This window comes from Rhopilema esculentum, chromosome 5, assembly GCF_057945365.1.
Source record: "Rhopilema esculentum isolate cy_ngs chromosome 5, ASM5794536v1, whole genome shotgun sequence".
In the NCBI taxonomy this organism is placed as follows: Eukaryota; Metazoa; Cnidaria; class Scyphozoa; order Rhizostomeae; family Rhizostomatidae; genus Rhopilema; species Rhopilema esculentum.
The window spans coordinates 3,683,202-3,706,124 of NC_142819.1; the positions used below are offsets into that span (position 1 = coordinate 3,683,202).

The following is a 22,923-nucleotide window of genomic DNA, read 5'->3' on the forward strand; positions in this document are numbered from 1 at the left end:
GTCAATTCATAAACATCATCTGTATATTCTAGAGATGACCACCATACATTTCTAGAGGGTTCAGAATCCGAATTGAAAGGCACATTAAGAGCTCTGACTAAGTGTAGTACAGTACATCTCTGCTGGAAAAATTGTATGAAAACAACCACAAAAACTTTCCAACATTCCTGAATTGGGTTTGCCAGTTGAGAACTGGGTAGAAAGACACACTGGATAATTTTAGTGTATAATAAATTAGCATGATTTGGTTTATTCTGGAATTTACAACTACAATATAGGCAAAAGCTTGCTAGCAAATTAATGATAGTAAAAAAATAAAAGATGAATATTTCCTTTAAATCCTAACAGGAATTCTACAATTCATATGTTTCAAAATCTTAATATACAAAGCTTGATGATCAACCAACTGATTAACTTTCTCATTATGTTATGATCAATAATCTTATCTGCCAATTGTAGCTTAAGAAATCATTCTAACCTTTAGATGAAAATAAACTTTAAACAAATGTGTTTATTCTATTCAGGGTTCTATTTACAATTCGTCATTCAATGCATCCCCAACATCTGGAGTGATTTATTTTCAAGCAATAAACCTTTCAGTTTAGCAGCTTCTCTCTTTGCAGCGAAGAGTCCACTGGCACAAGTGGCTGTTGGGTTCCTGGATCAGTCAAAACGGTCACCTAAAGTTACAATATAATCATTAGAAACCAATTGCATTTTAGTTTTTCAACCCTTTCAAAATCATTTCAGTGTTTAGCCTGAAATTACAGTCTACAAACACCTTATGGCATGTATGATAACATTTGTTATGCTAATTTAATAAATATGGCATTTGAAAACATTTTACATGACTTTTGCATGTATGTGACAAAAGGGACAAGTTTTAGTTACCTTATTGAAAACACCTCTTCCAAAATAATCTGCAACAACAGAAAAACCATCTGCCGATCTTTCCAACTAAATAAGACAAACATTAAAGGTTATTCACAGTCTTCTTTCAGGGTATGTTACTTTAGAAAATTTGGTTTATCATCTGTTGTTAATAATTAAAGTAAACCATACATTTATGCAATTTTATCCATCACAGCCATTTTGCATATTATACAATCTTTCTTATTTTGGTAAATTTTCTGTAAATTTCAGATGATTGGTATTTCAGTTGCATGTATGACCCCCAAGAGATCCTCAATTTGGCACCAAGATATACTGGAAGGAATACAGGACTGTTTGGCTTATCTGTTGAATTAACAACAGCAGGCTATTAAAGATAGTCATTTCAAGCAACAATTCAAAGGAGGAGAAGAAAGAGAGTGGCTTGATAATATTAAAGGGTGGTGCCAGAAAGAAGAGCTTATCTCTTTGAAATGTTGTGAAGGTGTGTTTGGATCAAACAGGCACAGGACTAGAATATTCGGAAGTAGTAATTAGTATAGCTTTAATACTTAAGAAAACCTTATAAATAAGTCATGCAGAGTTAAATGTGTTGATTCGAGATTTTTAAACATTGTAGCGAATGAATGTTGAGATAGAAGGCTAGTAGATAATCAAACTTTTGTAAAAAGCTGTGGGGAACAGATTAACTGACCAAATATAACTGAACTGAACTGAAGAGAGCTTAACCAAAGAGAGATTAACAGAAGAGAGCTGAATTGAACCAAGAGCTGAACTGACTCTTTCAACAAAATCTTTGTCCCCTTGCTGGCTCTACTCTAGCAGTGGCTTGATGAAGGGTGCATTTGAACTACAAAATATGTTGCATGCTTTTATACTGTTTTGAGAATATTGAAAACTACTTATGTTACCTGGTGGTGAAATTGTTCATGAAGGTCTTTATTATGTTCTTGTGCTTTGATGATGTCCATGACTTTTCTGAAAATATCAACAAAGTATTTGAATTAAGAAAAATACAATAGTCTATAAAACTGGTAGAGATAAAAGAGTGCAATTCAGGTAAGCACTCCAGTAGTTTGCCACAAACGGCACTGTGTCTGGCAACAACTTAAAGGACAAGTGACACACTTTTCACCCTATCTTTCCTTTTCATTAACTTATAGATCATCTTTTAGAAGTAAGTTTTTCCTGGTTTGGAACAAAAAATTCTAATCAGGGGGCGCAGGGGGCGCGATTTTGCTTTTTATCACGTGACCCTATGACATAGATTGTGATTACTCAGAATTTTCCTGTAATTGATAGAGAGTTTACGAAACACGATGCGACAGGTCCAGACGAACTGTATTCGTTTACAAGCGTGTTGTAAACGTTAATATTGCACTCTATACCAGTAGCAGCAATAACAAATTATCACAATCTACGTCACGGTGTCACATGATTCATTTCCCGCCATAATTTCAAATGGGTTTTTAAGTGGGAAAATAAAATCAGAAAGGAAAAATATTTCAACAACACTCTAATACAGCATTTTACTCTAAGTTAAAAGAAAAAAAAAATTGGCGTCAAAAGCGTGTCACTTGTCCTTTAAACTATAAATTGATAAATTTGTCTTGCTGTACTTTTGCATTGTAAATATAAACATTGTAGGTAGTGTGTAAACAAAGATGAATGTTATAAAAGTAGATTTTCTCAAATTGTTTTGATTTGATCATTTAAAATTACATAGCCATCAATTATACAATAAAGGTATTTCTAATATTACCTGTTCTCAGATATGCAAACAGGACATTCATTTTCACTTTCTGAATAATTTTCAAAACATCTAGGAAAATAAACTTCCATAGTTAATATATGTTCAAAAGCAAGCAAAACATCGAAACAATTAAAACTGCAAGATGACAATATCAAATGGTTATCACTAACAACTTTTTTCAAAGAACCATGTTATCTAAAGGCAGGGTCATTGAATACTTAATAGAGGTTTCATGGTTGCCACCCCAGTTTCATCATACAAAAAAAACTTATAAAAAAAGATCACATCCCTGCAATTACTGGCAATCAAATACTGTGTATGCATGTGTAACAACATTAAACAACACTTACTGCTGGTGAAAAGAGTCTCCACAAAGAAAATGGACGGCAGGCAGTTCTAGCATTCGAGAGCAAATCATACACTTTGCACTTTGGAATATTTTTGCACTATAAACAAAAAGTGAATGATAGTCAGTCTCTTAGATAAAAGTAAAATCAAACAATTTATTGTGGTAAAAAAATTTGAAAATTGCTTTGAAAAAGCAATCGTATTAGAAAATACTAAAACATTTGGTCTGACACTCTTCAGGGTATGAAATTACTTGGCCTGCTTCAATCCGCAACCGGGTCAGGCTAGGAAATGAGCAAAAAATAGGAGCTTGTTTTTTCAAGTCCTTCAATTCAGTTATGCGCTTGATCAAGCTTCTAGGTTATTTTTGTATTTTGATCGTATTTTCTTAAATGTGCGCAATCAACAGTCGTAAGAAATTGTTCGCAAAATAAAATGAAAACGAGCTGTTACGATGACCTTTAATGTACTCCAAAAAGGATTAAATTCCTAAAATAAATGTGCTTCGTTTATAAACTTTATGTACATCATCAATGTCTTATAGATGTTATTGCCGGATGATCGCAAAAAGTTGTTCCAAACCTTTTAAAAACTGCTTTAACTATCCAGAAAAAGTGCTAACGTAGTTAAAATAGTAAGTGCCTATAGTATTCTTAAACATTTGCTGTGGAATTGATTTTCAAATGTATTTTTTCGTTGAGATGTGGTTGATTCAGCTTACTTATATTTTCAGTGTTTTGATATACTGGCTTTTTATCGTCTATGTCACTTGCTTGGGCAACAAAAAATGACTAGGAATGTTTTTATTGATGAGTCATTCATTCCTCGCAATTTACAGTTTTGCGCGAACGATCTAACGCTCGCCTGGTTGGGTTTGCACAAGTGCTAACGCGATAGTGAGTGATTAATTTATTTACTCACTATTATTTATTTTATCATATTTAAACACAGAAACCTTATCAGCTACTAAGTCCAAAAGAAGTAAACATTAATTTACATATAATGATGGTCTTCCTAGGGATCGTGCTTCGGGAAAGGATGCTTATGTTCAGGAATTTATTTTTGAACGTGGTAATCGTGGAGCTCATTTTTGTTTGTGATGGAATCTCCTTCCACGTCTGTGCACCACAATAGAAAAAACTCCTTTTGGAGAATTCTAGGTTTTGCCTTGGGATGTCTAGGTGAAGGCAATTTCTTGTTGAATAGTTAGATATTTGGGATCTAGTTACAAGTCTTCCTTTCGAATTTTCGGGGCATAGACCATTTATTATTTTGTAGATCACAACTGCCCTGTCAAATTTTATCAAATTTGAGACCACCAAAAGCGAGTTGCAGCTCCACCCGTCCTTTAATCTTGAGCCTTCTATTAGCGTATGCGCTCGGTTTTGTAAACGCTGAAGACGATCGAGCTTTGTGTTTGACAATTTGCCCCATAGTTCATCACTGTATCTCAAATGACTTTCTCAAATCACTCGCGTCAAACTAAAAGGCCTGCAACACAGAAGCGAGGCAAATGGAAAATAGTACATGTGATCTGAACATTACTTGGGATTTACGAAAGCCATGAAAACTTTATACTTCTGTTTTGTAATGATCAGCTAGGCATTCGAGCAATCAAGCCCGTAAATTTATTGAGGCGAGTGTGGAGGCGCTCGCACTCTATCGAGCGCCTCTCACTTCAGGGCCTGCTGGGTATATGGATTTCCAAGCTTAGAATTGTGAATGGAAATTCTGATGTTTTGTACTCTGAAGAGTGCCAGATAAAAACCTTAAGCATATTTAAAATTTTTTGACCGTTTAAATAATAATATATTGACATACTAGGTTATCTGGAGTTTGAGAAAATCAAATATATCACGCAAAAAGCTGCATCTACATTCTAAGGAATTCAGTAAAACTAGTTAACAGAAATTTTCATTTATTTGGATCATACAGTAGACTTTGCTTCTGAGAATAAGGGGACCTATATGGTACGACTGATAAACTTAGAATTTAATTAAAGGTCCCTGAAGGCAAGTAAAAGGGTGGGCCTGGCATGCAATTGCCAGTTTACCACTGGTCTGCACAAAAATGCTCTTTTTAATAAAGTGAAAGCTTGATGATTTGAACAAAGAATTTGTCCCTTTATAATAATCCTTTCAGGAAAACTTTTGATGGCTTCAATTCATTTCATTTGAAAATCACTAGTTGGTATTAAGTCTGAAGAGACCCTATTCAAAACCTAACGGTCAAAAGCTAGAAATTTCCTCTAAATACACATTGGTATAAATAGCTGGTCGAGGACATTATAAACAACAACTTAACATGCTCTGTATTTACCACGTTTTCAGTTCTTCGATTTGATTTCTCATTTTTTCTGTATCCTCTTGATACTGGCGTATCATTCGCTCATCCTAAAAGGTACACAAATAGTCTTGTTACCATTTGACCCTCTTTCGCATTAGCATCTAGCAAGGGCAGCTGACTTAACTAAGCAACATATTAATAGTAACAAGAAAAAAAGTTTTCCCTGCAAACTTCCAAGTAATGAAACTTCGCTGAGTAACTATGTTAAAAGGTATCACAATACCTCAAATGCAGGACAAAATATTTGAGTAAAACTTTTCTCCTTAAGAAATTTGAGTGGATCATATGTCCACTACTTTAGTTTTGCAAAGAAAATCAGTGGTCCTAAAGTCCATACAGGGTTATTTGAAGTATTTTTTGGACTCAGGCGGTGTTGGACTTCATAGAGTCGTATAGGGGAATAGAAAAAAAGAGCAACTGATCCGCAAAAGCTGTTTTATATCTCAAGCAATTTTGATTCAATATACCTGGATTCTGTTTAAACGATTTTGATTAAACGATCTTGATTTAACGACTTTGATTTTGACATAGTTTAAGGCACACTTAATCAGAAGGAGAGAATTATGTCTTTTAGTAGGTAAATTGGCTTTGAATATAGTGTAAGTTTAAATATATAAAAGGGAAGTAATAGGGCTGGAAGTATGCAGAGATTTCATTCAAGATATAAGAGATTTATAAAAAAAACAAAACTCTGCATATTGTGACAGGATAACTTACTTTTGCCATTTGCTCATTTTCATCTTGTAATCGCCGTACAATGTAATCCTAAAAGACGGAGAAAAAACTCGAAGATTAAGAATTTAAAGACTTTTAAGGCAACTTTTGTAAGGACCTGCAAGCATATGTATGTTATAAGCATATAAAAGGAGAAAAATCAATGCACAGGTGCAAGGCAACTGTGATGGAGCATCAACAAAAACAGTGACAACAGCAAAAACAGCAGCGCCGATAATACAGTAGGTAATTTACAAACACAGTAGAGTGTCATCAACAAGAGGTGTCATTCTGTAAATGAGAGCATTGTTAATATTGAGTGTGGAAATAACGAAAACCATTATTGTCAAGAAAATAGGAAAACGCAGAAACATTTTAGTAAAGTAAATAACAAGAAATATTGGAATATTTTCGTCAAAAGCCGCCTTCATTGCTTTTATCTTTTCATTTCACGCGTTTAAACAATGGCTTTGTATTTCATGAGTTCAAAATATCATTAGTACTTATATCAATGGTAGTTTTAAAAATCTGACCTTAACAACGGCCAACGTTGCAGTAGAATTATGGGCGAGTGTTTGCACCACAATCAGCGGTGATAACAGGTTATATCTATCAATATCTAATCAAATGTTAAAGAAAAAAATAAATTATAGAATACAGTATAATAACAAGTGACTATATTATACGTACACATATAGTGTTTTGCATTCTTTCTCGCTCAAAACAAGAAAAATGCAATTTTCATTGATAAATATGAATTTATATAAAAATTTATAAAAAACTTGTGCATCGCATCACACAGCAATACTGTTTCAATACCTACTTTGTTTGTGATTTGTTTTCCTTAAAATAGATTTAACTCAAGAAAACAGAGTATTTCGTGTGATCAGTTACACCTAAAACTTTAAACTATAAAATTGCATTCCTGGTTGAAATGCAGTTTGCAAAGTGTAATACACAAGTTAATAGGAAACTTATTGTATAAACCTATTGATTTCCCATCGCTGACGAAAAAGATACGCTCCAAAACCTCCCTTATTTGGCTTCGACAATCCTCTTCTTTTCTTGCAAAGTATGACAAGGCTTGGCTCCACAAGCTCGTGTCTTGGCGTCTAAAAGTCAATCATAACTCTACAATAACATAAATTGACTGCAGTATTAATTAATTTGATCCTATAAAAGTAACATAAATTACCTTTAAGACAAATCTAAAATGCTTTAAGAACTAGGGGGCTCAAAGTAGTCTTGCAACAAAATGTACACATAGCTTTGTGCTTCTCATTCAGACAGCATTAGAGCCTATGTACGTCTGACGACGAAATACGATGAAAATTACTTAGATCTTCTCAAGTTAGAAGAAGGCAAGTTTTGTTATTCTTAGCCATAGCAACATTCAAATAAAGTTCAAATCGTTCATAGGCATTATACTAACCCATATTTCTTGCAATTATCTATTATGGCATCATGATCATTATGTTCCATATGATAACGTAGTATTTGCTGAAATCTAAAATATAAATAATAAGATAAATATCAAAATTTCAGGCGTAAGAGTATTTGGGTACAATTATTCTTTGATTCATTCTAAGGATGTCTAGATGTCTAGTTTATACTGTGACTCAAATGTGTCCTGTTACAAATAGAGCTTATCTTTAAGAAAAAGGCCGTTAAAAAATTTTGAAAGTACTTTACAACTTACAGTTTTGCTTTTTCGTACAGAAAGAGGATCCCGCGTTTGAAATTGTGCATTTGTGCTAGAACCAATGCATGATCCAGGTCATACTTTGACTAAAATACAAAAAAGTTTATGAGTGGCATCATTCTTACACTCTAACGATTATAGATTTACAGGACTTTTCGATAAAGTTCGCCACCTTAATGCATTGGAAAGATTTCGCTTTCTGACACGTTCTATCTGACTGAATCGAAAATGATTATTTGCGAAAAATCTGTCAGAAGATTGAAAAGGCATTGCAGCTTGGACCAGTTAAGAGTCAGGACCTGGTTCTCGCAAATCACGTGTGAGATCATATAGCCAAAACCCCAAATAACGGTGAATTGCTACTCTTTTTGTCTGTACGTTCGACGGTCTTTTGAAATATTTACAAATAATTTACAAACATTTATATCCTGAACACCTATCAAGATGATTAACGTGTCCATCTAATTCACCTATTGGTTCCCAACTTTGAAATTACTTAAAAAATAATCAACGATATAGAATAAAATTGCAATAAAATGTTGTTGCAAATAGAGTTGGCTGCTTGATAAGAAGGTTATTCTGCAATGTCAAAATTATTCACCGAACAAGAATAGTTTAAATGTAGCAATTTTTCGCACCTCTGTGTTTGTGAAAAGATTCAAACATTTGTTTTCCTGCTCAGCTTCAACCTGTGAATCGGTGAATGACAAACAGATGAGCTTTTGTCAAGGACGTTAGGGAATCAGGCCCTTTGATTAAGGCTTTACTGTATTCTAATACATTAATGCCAATCTCAGAAGGAACAACAAAAAGTAGAAAAGGATTTGACAGCCTAGTTTGGAACAAAAAGAGTTGCCCACTTGTTTCATAAAAAAAAACGCTCTCGAGGAAGTTAAACGAATTGAGAAAAGATCAAAGAGGGCTAAAAGCTACTCAACCATATCATGGGCAAAACAGTGAGAGAAATCCTTCTTGAAAAACAAATTTGACAAAATTTCATTTAGACAATAACAAAACATGCAAAACTTATCACAATTTTGAATCAAAGTAGTATATCAGTTGTATCAGGAAAGGACAAAATACACAACAGAGTGTTGAAGATCGACAAATATGATTTCGAGAAAGGGTCTTGGGCAAGAAAAATATTCAAGAAAAAAATTGAAACAAAAAGTAAGAATGCAAAGATTCATTTGGCAATTAAGATCTTTTCACAATGATTTACAAACAATGAAAACAAACTGATGGTACGGAATACTCACTATAAAATCTTTGGTTGCTGCTGCTCTGCTTGCATTTTGCAAATACAGTTCTATCAAAGTATTGTAAATGACATTGGAACAATCATTGCGAATCTGAAACATGATATTTAATAGAGACATGATATTGTTTACTAACCGCTATCAAGAAATAGGATAATTAAGAATACATACTAAGAAATAGAGAGAGAAGAAGAAGAGAAACCATGCTGCAACATTGTGATAATATTCTCTTTATTAATACAGTCAATTAAACAACGAAGTAACCGGAATATTGCAGTGAGCTTTATGACCTTAGTTTAATAACTATGAGCCCCGACAAAAAAGGCCCCAAATTATTTTTAAATCTACGTTTTTAGAAATTCGCTCAACTTTCAGGAACGATTCCCACTTTTAAAGCTTGCAATTTTTTTTGTTATGCTCTACAGCGTTTTATGAGACTTTCTTGTAGTCCGTAAAAAAGGGTTAGAGTTTAAGAGTAGTAGCTTAGGCCCCAGATGACTCCGTTACGTCACTGGCTGTTGCCTGGTGATCACGGCGGTCGTAGAGTAGCAGCTTAGATCCAACATATTCTATACACCAAAGCAGTCAGTCAAAGCTAAGATATTTTGTTTTGAAAAGCTCACGAGCACGAAAATCTCAAACCATACCTTGACCATATGTTCAAGGAAATCGATTAACTTCTGTTTTTGATGTACAAAAATATGTATATATTCGTCTGGGTTTGCTCGAAGAATCGGTTCAATAGAGGCAGGATCTAAAACAAACAAAAACAGGAAAATATTGAAGGGTAATAAAAGAAAAGACTCCACCTTCTTCCCCTTCTTAACAAACCCTTTGACCCTTAAACTAAACTAAGAGACAAAAATTTGTAATAAAATTGCAACGAAACAGTTAAAATAAAGACATTAATAAAACTGAGCAGGTAGATCAATCAACCCATTCATTCCATTGTCACTAACAAACAGTTCCCAGTTATCTGATCAAAATTTCTTTCAGTAATCTTCTTCAAGCATATACCTGCAGTTTCTCAAGCCCTCCTGTATTCGAGCCACATTTTTTACTTTTAGAACTTTGAATAACTTAGGAGCCCACTGCATTCACCTCTTTTTTCTCTCGTCGGAAATAGATATTTCTTTTAGATTTTTGTTTGTAATTCTAAAAAAATTACTCCAAATCAAATAGAAATGCGAAATGCTTCACCTGTAGAACACAATACAATACACCCATCTTTCAGACAACATTTAAATCGTAAATTGGCAAACTAGAAAAAGAAAAACATGCAGAGAGATATTTATGATAATTCAAAATCTTACTTAGCATTAGAGAAGCAGTCTTTTGGGCCATTCCTTTCAACCCAAGACTTGGCGAGCCTGAAAAATGCAACGAAAATTTATCTGGAATTTCTGCAGTAAATGAAAGTCAGTACATCTTAAAACGAAAAGCCAATAGATTGCCAAATATGTAAAAACATATTACACTAAACTGAAAACCTTCGTTTAGGAGAAAGTACACAACTCACCAACAACAGAATGATCATAATCAGGAATAATACCTAGAGAAAAACACAAGTAAGAATATTGCTGCATCTTCTGATATAATGAAATGTCACTTCATATACGACTATCATAGCTCTCAGGAAGATTACCTTTTTGAAACATTATGACTCTTCCCCTGGCCCTAAAAACTTCGAAATTATCTTAACGGGCCCAGTTTAAAATCTTTTATCTAGGGATGAATACCACAAAGTTATTCTGCAGACTGTTGTGAAGTATCTATTAAAAAAATATTCTATTTGGTTATATTCTATTTTATAATACATACGATCAGCTGGCTTTTCGACTAGGGGCTTGTAGTCTGAACAAAGCCTTTTTAAGAGTTCAGTTGTTTCGTCTGGTTCTTCATTAACTAATGTTTTTCCATAAGCTTTCATTGTTGCTTCTGCCTACAGAGAAAAAACATTCCATTAAAATGAAAATTAACTTTCCGACTAGTGACGATTATATGAAAGAAAAAAACATTCAGTAAAAACTTAGAGTGGTCGAGCAGCGAAAGCATAAACAACTCGTCACTTAATCGAGCAATGTCATTTAAAAAAACCTCCAGCACACCTAAAAGCTCCTACATTAACATTATAACAATTTTATCATGATGGCAAAACAAATGCTTTTAATATTCAGCCAGGAAAACTATAGCTAAATGCTTACTTTTGATTCAAAAATGAAACTAGTTTACAGTTAACACCAATATTGTATTCATGGAGTAAAAACCAATAGTAACCGACTTTACGTTACAGTAGCAGTTTATGAGTTTTTAATTCAAAAGAACGTTTGATATTTATTTGAAAACAAATGAGCTGGCCTACTTCAAAAGTAAAGCCTGGCCATGTACGTCAAACGTATGGCATAGAAATTTCGTAATCTAGAGGTTCCTGGGGATGTAGACTTCAGTTATGGCCTAAAACTGGAGTCTACATTTCATTCTGTGCGACGGATGATTACTAGAAGCGCGAAGGAAAAATAGCAAATGAAAATCAAGTCAGGCTAGTGATGTCAGTTCGAAAATGCACGACAATAAACGATGAATGCTACGTTGCGATTTGAAACTGGACAAGAATGTCTCCAATTCACGGTCAAAGATTTTTGAATTTGGGATAACTGCGTCATAGAGGTAAAAAATATTGAGAAGTTTGGAATGATTTTATTTGTATCAGAGAGCTAGTGTGAATAGAGTCTGATAAAAAATACCTCAACAAACGGTAGTCTTGAAATGTACTTCAAAGCTTTTTTATAGTCTTTAATATCTTCAAGCTGAATCTTAAGATACCTAAAATGGAAGAAAAGACAAAAAAGACATTTACATCAGACGTTGTAGTGCAATGACACGTAACAACACGGGTGGTTAAAAGGGAGGAAAAGATAAAAATAAGCCATTTACGTTGGTATTACAATGTAAGTAAAAATTTACGTCAAGAAGAACAAGGGTGGCTCTATCCCAGGGCCACCAATGTTCTATAGACCTGGCCACAAGGAAAAGGGCCGCAATGCATAAATCCTGTATAGGCTTAGATTTTCTATTCACATTCACTTCATAAAATAAATTGATGTTAAAACAAGTGAAGTAGTCTAAATAGGTGCTTTTATTGTAGAGATAAAGATAATTTTTACATAGCCAAAAAATTCAGATTTCAGCAATAAAGCACATACCATTCATGCTGCTCGAACTTCTCAGCAAGATCAAGGGCATGCCTGTAGTATCCCGCCTGCCTACAAACCTGTGATGCAAAACAGAACACGTGAACCGAAGTAAGCAGATAAGACTGAAGAACCCCATTGCATTCTCAAAGAATCAGGGCAGAAAAGAGCAAGCTTGAATGGTGCTAATCAAAGAAGAAAGGTACTATATGAAGAGAGAATGACTGACCATAAGAAAACATTTAAACAAGTAACACTAAAGGCAGGTCCGGGAAGAATCATAACGTAATGATATCTGCATCCTCATCTGAATACCAACCTTGATCGCTGTTTCAACTTCAAAGTTAAGCTCTTTGTCCGTCTACAAAACAAGGAGAGTTTTGATTTATATACCGCAATAACTCGAAAACGCCCCCCTCTCGAATGAGTCCCAATTTTGGAAATCGAATTTTGAATAACGGGGGGATTCTACGAATTACGGGGGGATTCTACGAATTACGGGGTTTAATCGAATTATTACGAATTATCATTCAATTCATAGCATAATGATGAAGTAGGGTATTGTGGCCATTGGCTCGCTACAAAACCAACAACGGTAAATGACAAAAACCAGGGACATATTTTGAGAAAAAGGTCGAGTTTCTAGCACTTATCACAATTGGGAAAGTGAATACAAAATTGAAAAAACATTATTTTGTCTACCTACAGCCATCTTCCTGAAACGATTTCATCTTGAGATATAACGTATCTTTCTCATCTATCAGCCAGTTTGAAGATCGTCAGAAAGTCAGATAAACAGCATACCTAGTACTTCTCTTAACCTCTGTTTACTTTTATCAATCTCCGACCTTTTTACTCTGAGAAGTGTCGGTCGAAAAATACTCACAGAAAGACGTGAAATGGCTTACAGAAAGAGACGTGAAATGGAAACTTTGATAAATAAATCAAAAACAAAAATAAAAGTTTTTACACTTTGCAATTATAAACACCATACCTGGATAAATTTATCAAGTTTATCGACAGCTTTAAGTTTTGTATAGCAATTAAGCAGCAGCGTAGTGTGGTCAGTGTTGGCGAGACCTTTCTCATGCAGGGCCTAAAAAAAGTTGATCGATTTTAAAACATTTTTAAACTTATTGTCAGAAGGACAACTAAAACGACAGGGTGTAACAAAACAGAGTGTAACAAAACAGGGTGTAACAAAACAGGGTGTAATGAGCAGGGTGTAAAAAACAGGGTGAAACAAGGGTTAATTTTCATTTTCCCCTTATGCCACAACGAGTATGATTACAGACAGACTAAATTATTCTTGAAAAGTTGCGATTGAAAATGGAACTTCTGCATGGGTTCACATTTCATTTGACTGTAATAAGCTAGGAGCAGAGAAGCTTTAACTGGAGTCCCAATTCTTCATCTTTATTATTATTTGGAGGTAGAATATAAAACATTTGCAAGATAATAAGAAGTTATTGTTGGGAAGCAATACACTGTATGGACGGTCCAAGCAGAGTCTAATTATCTTCCAATAGATTGTAACTTACTTGTAAATAGTCTGTTAAATTGTGGATACGCTGAGCATCTAGAAACTGTGAAGGAGACAGTGACTAAGTCAAGAGAAATTGCACGATGTCAACAAAAATCAAAGAATAACCGTAAAATTTAAAGATTAAGGCATGAATAACCGCATTATGTCAAAACAAAACCAAAAAATATCATCAAAAAAAATTATTTTATATTTATGTAGATATATAGCTGATTTTGAAACAGATTTGGGTTTACGACTAAGTCCAAATTTTAACAAACAAGACAAACAAATATTAACAGAGGTCAGCATGTGATATATTGTAGAATGTTGTAGATAGAGATAAAAGTTAAAATATTGTAGAAAGAGGTATCGCAAGGAAATTTCCAATTTCGAATTCATACTCCAAGGTTTTGTTAAAAACAACGGGGATGTAATTAGAAGCAGGAGGTCTTCAAAAATAAACGCAGGAAAGAGGTACCCCATGCTCCTAATTAATCTCGACTTAAGTGCATTTGAAACGTAATGGTATAAAATGACAAATAATATTCCTAGTGTCACAAAGCATGGTGAAACAGAGTTTTTTTTAATTGTCTGTAGTAGATCCAGAATTTCTTAAATAATACACAATCTCAAACGAAACAAAGTTTTAAAAAAAGACTTCTTTATTGCAAATATATATGAAATTACCTTTCTTATAACATATGAGGCTTCTAGATGTCCTATTGTTCGTATATATTGCTGTATTGCACCATCATGATCACCTTTGCTTTTGTGAAAAATTACAGACAGTTAGAAGCTTCGACAAAACAAACTAACTTCCGTATAACGATGTCTCAAGAATTTACCCGCTCAAATATTGCTTCGTAAAAGTTTCTCCTTCGTTTCGGCTGAATTTATAGAAAACAATTATTCAAATTTCCTCATACACCAAGTAAAGGTTATGAAGTTTTTAAGTAAAAGTCTACCAGGAGCCATCTCTGCACGCTAGATCGCATTAACCGCTACAGATAGTCAAACAATATTTTGAGCTTGTTGTTCTAAAATATTTGCCTGCACGTGTGGAACAACAGACGGCAAAAACACTGCAGATATTTTAGATTCTTTATTAAATGTTTCAAAATTACTTATCACTGAATAGAATCATTTAGAACATGCTTAATCTTGCATAACATTTCAAAATCTTGCACAAAATAATTAAGTTTATACAATGGCAGATAAGGGATAAGGAAAAGTAATAAAACATAGCAGAAAATCATAATAATTACCGAAATATAAACAACTACCTGTATTAAAATTTGACAAACCTATAGAGATGATCCCCATACTGTCGGAAAATTTCAAATAGTCCATCAGAGTAATGTTGGCTTTTTGCAAGACTGAAAAGTAGAAGAGAGCAGGTTTGTGTGGAAAAAATATAGGCCATCTTGGAGTTCGCGACCCCAAGCTGGAATTCTATTGTCCAATACCTCCGAAATTTAGTTCATATCGCTCAGGTTGGATAAACCAGCGAGAAATTCATTGTTGAGAGTATTTTTTACGAAAAATATTTCTCCTATTATTTTAGCCGTAAAACTTCCTTAAAATAAACCATGCTTGAGCTATAGAAGAATTCATCAATTTGTTTTTTTAAATATTGAATATGTAAATGCAATTTCTTCCTTTACTGTTGAGCGAAGTTAGCTCAAATTGCAATGCCATTTAAACAGCTTTTATGCAACGACAAATGTCATTTTCAGCAATCTTCTAGCTAGCATTATAACCCTTCAAAATTCTAAGGCTTAACCAATTTGCGTCTAATTCATAAACGATTATAGAACCTAGGGTATACATTATTTGTATAAAGGCTCAACAATGCAAAGTAGAATGACATCAAATTTAGTTTTGGCTAGAAGGCTAGAAGTTCCAACAGACTTAAAATTACGTTTGTGACAAACAACAAAATTCTACGTCAGTCGAATAACACAGAAACTTACGAAACTTACTTAAATTGATTCAAATTTAAAGATATCATGTGACGTATTGAACGCTCCTCGTTTCGACAGAACCCAAAACATGCAGCTCATAAAGACGAGTCTTTCTTAAAGTTAATGACCTGAGTAAAAAGATGAGGTCCCCAACAATTATCACCACAGCTCATGCGGTCATGCCTGAATTGCAGGGTTTTTTGTAGAATCGTTCTTTAAACTCGGGCCATTAACTTAAATGTAAATATTCTATACAGATGATTTTTCACATACTTAATTGCCATGTCATACATATTCTTTCGAAATAACGTTTCTAGTTTTGTCTGGGTGTCCTTTTCTTCCAACTGAAAAATCTAAAAAGAGAAGCAAACAATCTTTAAACAAAAAAATAACTAAAAGAATTTACAAGCATTTATCTAAAAAAGATTTCGTACAGCATTTTTCGTATGGTATGAAAGATGATCACGAATACAGCAGAATTTCGAATCTTTATCTGATCTACATTTTTCTTAATAAAAATTATTTTTTGGCTATTTTCAATAGATTCTGCTAAGATATTTTTAATGTATCTACTGAACAATAACTTCCTCTAAAAATGAAACAGCGTTAATACTTATCAGCTAAAATTGATTCTCAAATGCAAATAAAATGGTGAATAAAATGTAAGAAAGTTTTCCAACCTTTCCATCCCTAGTGAGTACATGAAGTGATCCCCATTCGCCAAGAACGTCAACGATTTCTGGAAACGGTGCTGAGAAGGCTGTAGGACGAAACGGCTTCAGAATCAAATCAAGTGGTATTAAATTGCAAGTTCCTAAACAGTGCAAAGAAAATTCCACTCAGTGGTAACTTACGCTAGAATAAAACTTTTGTACAGAAAATTTGCAATTCAATTTGCAATCCTGCAATTCAGGCATGACCGCACACATGACGGCATTTTGATTGACTAGACAACATGAAAATACCTGACATTTTTGTGACCATACTCCAAATTGATTTTATTTTCTCATTAAATTTCACTTTCAATTCGTGTTATCGCAACAAATGTGTGTCGTATTAAAGCAAAATCAATTAGAGAGCAGTTAGCAGAAAATACTAGCGAAAAATCGAAGATTGTAAACATATATTTACCGATAAATTTATTTTGAATGTCATATATTGTTAAAATGTTCATGGGGAAGCCAGCTCTGTAAAAACAAAAACAAGGGCAGATGCATCAACAAAATTTCTAGCATCATGACACAAAGTTAATATAGCTCAGTACAAAAAGGTTTAATAAAACATTGTGAATAATTCTATACACAAAAGAGCACTGAATTTGATTCTGCAAACTACACTGACAAATATGACAAATATAAAATTGATAGTTTGGAAGCACAGTGATACGATTAAAGAATGAACTGATGTATTAGAGGCTGCTAACAATCGACAAACCAGCTAAGGTGTTCCAGACTACATGATCATCTTCAAATAGAATGGTTGCTTAGAGAGTACAGGATTTCCCTTCCTGGGATATTTTCAGTTATTCATCAGAAAAAACGACCATTTATTTTAGTGCATCATTTTACAGCAGAATAAAGACTTAGTTTTAGTATCAATGATGTAATACCTATAAACAGATTGTTGTCAAAAAAAGAAAAAGACAATTTGTGAAAAGACATACCTCGGAAGTTGTTTGTTTTCTTTACTCACAACAACTAAATAGCCCCTAAACCAGTAAACCATTTTCTTTTCTCCTAGAAATCACAAATATCAACTGTTACTGCTTTATACAATTTACTATCAAATGAAATACTTTCTTTGATATAAAAGAGATAAATAACAAGTTTAAATGTCAAAGGGTTATCTGCTAAAAATTATGCATGCAGGAATATGGAATTAGCACAAAGATGTTTTTAGTCGAGAAAGTGTGGATTATTTTAGTGAGAGGGGACGATTTTCTAAACTTTTAAGGTGTGGACCAATACAATATTGGAAAGAAACAAGTACCATTTGTCTGGAAACAACACGATTGTGTATCTAAACGACAGGGTTTTATAATTGTCAGAAAAACGTAGCTTTAACCCTTAAATACATTGACATGTGCTCGCCACTGTTTACGAGATTAGTTACTGCATTATCTGTTTTGAAGCAGGTAGGAGAATCTTGGGACATTATGGGACATGTAGCTGTAGATGTCAGCTAGGGGGGGGGGGGCAGCAAACTCGAGCAAGAACCATACCTGATTGGGGCAGGCTTTAAAACAAAAAAACAGATATAAAACAACCAGATATATTTTGACTAAATCAAGGTCATGGAATTGTAAATATGCCAAATTTTCAAAATATTATTTGGAAAACTGTAGCCAGAGGGGGCAAGTTGTTGTCAAAATTATAATTCAGGGGGACACAGCCCCCCATGCCTCCCTGCAGCTACATGGTTGCATTATGCCCATTTATTCTCATGACAGCAAAGTGCAATAAAAATCAAATCAAGCTAGCTGGTCTGCGTTTCCAATTGAAAACCCATTGATACTTTCTAAAGCCTTCAAAAGTTACCTTCAAAAGCCAAGCAAGGTCCTCTTCCTTCAGTTTGATAAAAGTATAAGGCCTAGGAGAAAAAATGTTATTGAAAGCTGAAAAATTTTTTTTATTCGATCATAAAAAACACTGGTGTCAACATTGGTTTTCTATTTGCCATTTTGATCATAATCTGGTCGGTGATTACCATTTTGATCAAAATCTCAAATACATGAATAAGCTTTCTTAGGAATATATTAATCAGAAATTCTTATGACTTGGAGAGGTTGAACGAACAGTACAGGAGCTGTTGAAACGGTTTACAATACAAAAGCAAACATTTAATCAACTAATTTAATGAAGGTTTAGCTGCAATGTCCAGATAGAATCAGACAGAACTGAAAAAATACACTTGGAATGCAGCAGTTTCTGGATAGAATTCAAAAGGAATATGTAAAAAAACACAAGGTAATGAAAAAATGATGATTGTGCTAGAAATTTTCCAGAAAAGTATACTCACATCAGGTCGTGCAATCACGAATTGGTTTTCTTGAGAAACATCACTGATGGCTGAACATTTGAAATCACATCCAAATCCATCCAAAACCTCCTGCAAAGATAATTCCATATTTCAAATATCAATACCAAATAAAAGCATACATACTGAATATTAGATTGAATAAAAGTGTTGAAACAATCATATATTAGTTATTGTGTATATAAAAATTGACAAAAAGCAATGGTACAGTTATTCAAACTGTTATTAGACACATTCATTCCCAACTCTCTCCTAGTCCATCCTTTTGACTGGCAGTCTTGTGATACATCATATTTTTAAAGTAAGCTTAGCTTGCATGACCGAAAATCTTAAACTTGATATTTGCATGGAAAAGTTCTGTTGTCATTTTCATATGAAAACCTAACATGAATCTTCCAACTGGCTTTCTTAAGCATATGCACGAAAATTGCAGCTAAAATCCTTACAGGATTTTCTAATACAGCTCAGCAAAGTAACTTGAAATCAGCAGAACAGGTATATCTTTTCAGTAGGCAAAATATGAATATTTTCCGAAATTGACCCTTTAGTATTATACCCACTTCAACATAAACAGTTTGCCAATGATTTTGCAGGCTCTTATGAATACACACTTTTGCATTTCTTTTGTGCAATCAAACATATTTCTAAGGTTTATAAGTTGCATCAAAAATTTTCAAAATCGGTGTACCTTATGATCCCTTGCAGAAACATTATATGATGTCACAGTCTCGGTTGTTGTAACAAATAAGGTTATATTGCTGCCCATTTGCTTGTAGGCCAATCCTATGGGAAGAAAACAGTTTAAAGAAAGATCCATAACTAGAATTCCTAAATAAAGTTTAGCTCCACAGGTAATAATGCAATACAACAGCTAAATTTCAATATTGAAAGTTGAGTTGATATCTGGCTTTAAAGACCCAGTTGCATAAAAGATGTAGCAAATGGAGACAGGATATTAATTTTTCAAACAGTGTAATTTGACCAGAATAATGTTATACTACTGATCCAAAAGAATTATACCTGTTACTGGATACTTGTCTTGGTGAACTAATCTTTGTCTGGCTTGTCTGCAAAATAAAAAGGGGCGATTGCTAAGCATGGGGGAAGTACTTGTTTGGATATTAGCCTCACAAACAGAAATAGCAATGCACTACTGAAAACCCTCAAAAGAGAAATATTAATAACAAAAACCAAATTTTTTAATTTTCAGGAAAGAAAGGTAATCACGGCAAAAGAGAGTAAGAAGTAAAACATTGACATTTAGCAAGCCATTGGAATCTTGAAGAAGAGAAAACGTTAATGGAAGATTTCTTCTCTAAAGGATATTGGGCATTTTTTTCTAATGTAAAAGGGAAGCATCAACATGAATAGCTAGAAATGGCTTTGAAAAAAATCAAACATGTTCTTATTAAAAATGTTTGCTTTTTTCAAAGCCATATTCATATTCTGCATCAGAAATAGATTGCTTGAATTGTTAGAGTTATGAGATGTATGACATCATCACAAGAGAAAAACAACAAAGCATAGAAGGATGAGGCAGTAAACGGGTCTAGTATACCAACTTTTGGTATGGCAGACAGCTTGATGATGTTCAGCCCAAAAAATTCATTTATACCTCACAAGTTTCTATTAATGACAGTGAATACCTTTCTCTTGTAACATCCCCTCGAACTATAATAACTGTTCCATCTTCAAAGCCTATTGCCATCTGGCTCAAGTTCTCATGAACACAAATGATTGTTACCTGTTTATGAAATAAAACATCTAGTTAGTGAAACTAACTGTTTACTGGCCTGCTTTATAGTGAGTGATGCCAACTAGATGGTCTGAAGTTCCAACTATTGAGTTTCATGCTAAATGTGATCATCAGGCAACTGATTTTAACTAGTTGCTCAAGTAAACCACAATGCCTTCATAGATCAACTGAAACCTTGCAACATTGATTGTCTGACAGAGTATCAATGTATCATTAATTGAATGTATACAATAACAGGTTGAAAAAAGCTTGCACCCTTTGTGCCTCTATAGATCTAACTGGGATAAAAAGCAAATGCAATTTGAATTAATGAATAGAAATCAGAGAGGAAAGTCATCAGCTCTCCTACATATTGTTTTATGCTCTATTTTGACAAATTATGCACAAAATGTGAATCAAAAAATAACAATAGTTTGGAACAAATAACTCAATATTTCAGCAAGAAAGTTAAGTACTTACTGATACATTCTTTGTTCCAGTCATTGCTCTATACATTCTGCACCTTAATGGTGATCCAGATTTGTCAATCTACAAATATTAACAAAAAATTGGTGATCAACCGAATCTAACGGAGACAGAAATTGGGTGTACCTGCAAATCAAGACAAAGAGGATGATACTGAAAAATGGACAATTATTTGCATTGTGTTATTTTCACTACTACAAGAGACATTTAACCTGGTTATTGCAAACTATAAAAACACCAAATTATTAAAATGATGATACCTTATCAAAGTTCCAAACTTTAATCAGATTATTTGCACCTTTCTCATCTTCCTGTAAGTAATAAATTGAGAAATCAAAGAAAAGAGAAAAAGTAATAAAAAATTTAAGAATCAAAAATAACTTTCAAAACTTTCTGAAATCGGAATTTTAAATTGAAAGAAATAATGAATTTTTACTTACGCCAACAGATACTAATATATTATGTTGCTTCATTTGGAATAGCAAACTTGTTCTAAATTCATAAGCCTTGAACGATGGGAAATTCTGTTCCCTGTCCAACATATGGATCATTCCATCATTGTCTAAAAAACAGAAAAGATTACAAACATACTTAATAGGCAAATATTTACCAATAATCAAAAAGGTAATTGCCAAGGCTACAAAGCTAGCTGAAGAAAAATTGAAAATGGCCTTTCAGTCTATAGTTTGCCAATTCAAACCCTAGATTTTGCAGTTAGAAACAAAAATGTACTGGAAATGAGTTAACAAACAGGTTTTCATTTTAAATAAAGTTGAATGGTAATCACAATAAGCACAAAGCTTGAGGGTATCTGGAGAAGTTATCTTGTTAGCAAGGCCTTCTTTGTAAGCCATGGTAGGAAAAGTCTGTATCTGAAGACATCAAGTATTACAAAAGAAGATCAGAAACACATTTTTGTTATAGAATGACTGGTTGATGTGATTATAGTACATATGGTAAATTTCAAACCTCCAAGTAAAATGCTGCCTCTTCCACTTGCTGTTGCAGATATCTCTAGGCCCTTTATGGGAAAAGTATTTTCAATCCCAGATTCATAATATAGCATATCAGAAAAGTATGGTACAAACAATTATAAGAAAATAAATAGAGGAATGCCATAGAATGATTAAAACAATTTATTTTTTTGCTAAAGAGTCCTTTATTGGCTAAGATGTCCAGCCTTTTAAAATAACATGATAAAAAGCAATAGGAATGTAGGCATACAGAAAAGGTTAGAAATAAAATAATAATGATGCTTAGTGTAAACTAAAGCAATTTAAAGATAAAATTTAAGTAACCTTGAGCTTGTCAAATTGTTGATCTGATGGAGCGTCTCTTGCCTTCAAGATTTCCTTGTCAAAAAAGTTAAATCTTCTCCACTACAACACAAAAACTCATATTAACGAGAGGGCAATCACATGGCACCAGTGAGATCTTAGATCTTATATGACAGCATGTCTCTTAGGTTGGCGAACATGAAGAATCCAGATAGGCATCATGTTTTGCTAGATATTATAACCTTTGGTAGGTAAGTCTAAAATTGCTTCTATAATGAAAACTATAATTTATTGTTTAAATCGCTTTTTGGTACCACAAAATTTGAAGATGGTGCGAAATACTGCAAACATAGCATACTGCAGAAAAAAAAAGAAAATTTGGTCGCTCTAAGCTTACATCATAGCCTCAAAGTATCATTCAGATCTCTGATCTGATCTGAAACCCAACTCCATTCCATATGAGGACAGAACTTGGTCATTATTATTATCACACAAGTAAAGACAATCAAATTTCTGCATATAGAGAATTTGACAAACAAGTACATTGGATGTCCAAAATTTAGTCCAAAAAATAAATGTATTGAAAACACTTCGTGAGCAGCATTTGAAAAAGTAGGGACCTTACCAGTGGAAACGCCATTTTGAAAAGGAAAGGAAAGAAAAACATGCGCCTTCCCAGGGACTTACACCGGTGAG

General features: G+C 33.6%; 1 protein-coding gene across 1 annotated transcript; it reads right to left on the reverse strand.

Moving 5' to 3' along the window:
* Positions 1-214: 214 nt before the first annotated feature.
* On the reverse strand, positions 215-22,922 carry LOC135689492 (vacuolar protein sorting-associated protein 11 homolog). Its single transcript, XM_065206731.2, has 39 exons — positions 22,853-22,922; positions 22,249-22,329; positions 21,920-21,971; positions 21,391-21,512; positions 21,211-21,261; positions 20,945-21,013; positions 20,376-20,473; positions 19,750-19,796; positions 19,418-19,512; positions 18,712-18,801; positions 18,231-18,282; positions 17,357-17,429; positions 16,825-16,880; positions 16,374-16,453; positions 15,967-16,046; positions 15,034-15,105; positions 14,417-14,495; positions 13,746-13,790; positions 13,199-13,300; positions 12,524-12,565; positions 12,217-12,284; positions 11,758-11,836; positions 10,835-10,955; positions 10,533-10,565; positions 10,327-10,383; positions 9,661-9,767; positions 9,014-9,106; positions 8,393-8,443; positions 7,752-7,840; positions 7,485-7,559; positions 7,073-7,164; positions 6,586-6,671; positions 6,056-6,103; positions 5,312-5,385; positions 2,995-3,090; positions 2,654-2,713; positions 1,803-1,869; positions 892-957; positions 215-680 (listed from the first exon to the last, which is right to left on the reverse strand). Exons 1-39 carry the CDS (start codon positions 22,892-22,894, stop codon positions 597-599), a joined length of 2,874 nt encoding a protein of 957 aa, XP_065062803.2. The 5' UTR covers positions 22,895-22,922; the 3' UTR covers positions 215-596.
* Between the last annotated feature and the right edge of the window lies 1 nt (position 22,923).

Bases quoted from the DNA above. Each gene is read 5' to 3' on its own strand.
- LOC135689492 (XM_065206731.2), bottom strand. From the start codon at position 22,894: ATGTTTTTCTTTCCTTTCCTTTTCAAAATGGCGTTTCCACTG. The intron at 22,330-22,852 runs GTAAGGTCCCTA...TTTGTGTTGTAG, and splicing joins TCAAAATGGCGTTTCCACTG to TGGAGAAGATTTAACTTTTT. The intron at 16,454-16,824 runs GTAAATATATGT...TTCGTCCTACAG, and splicing joins CATTCAAAATAAATTTATCG to CCTTCTCAGCACCGTTTCCA.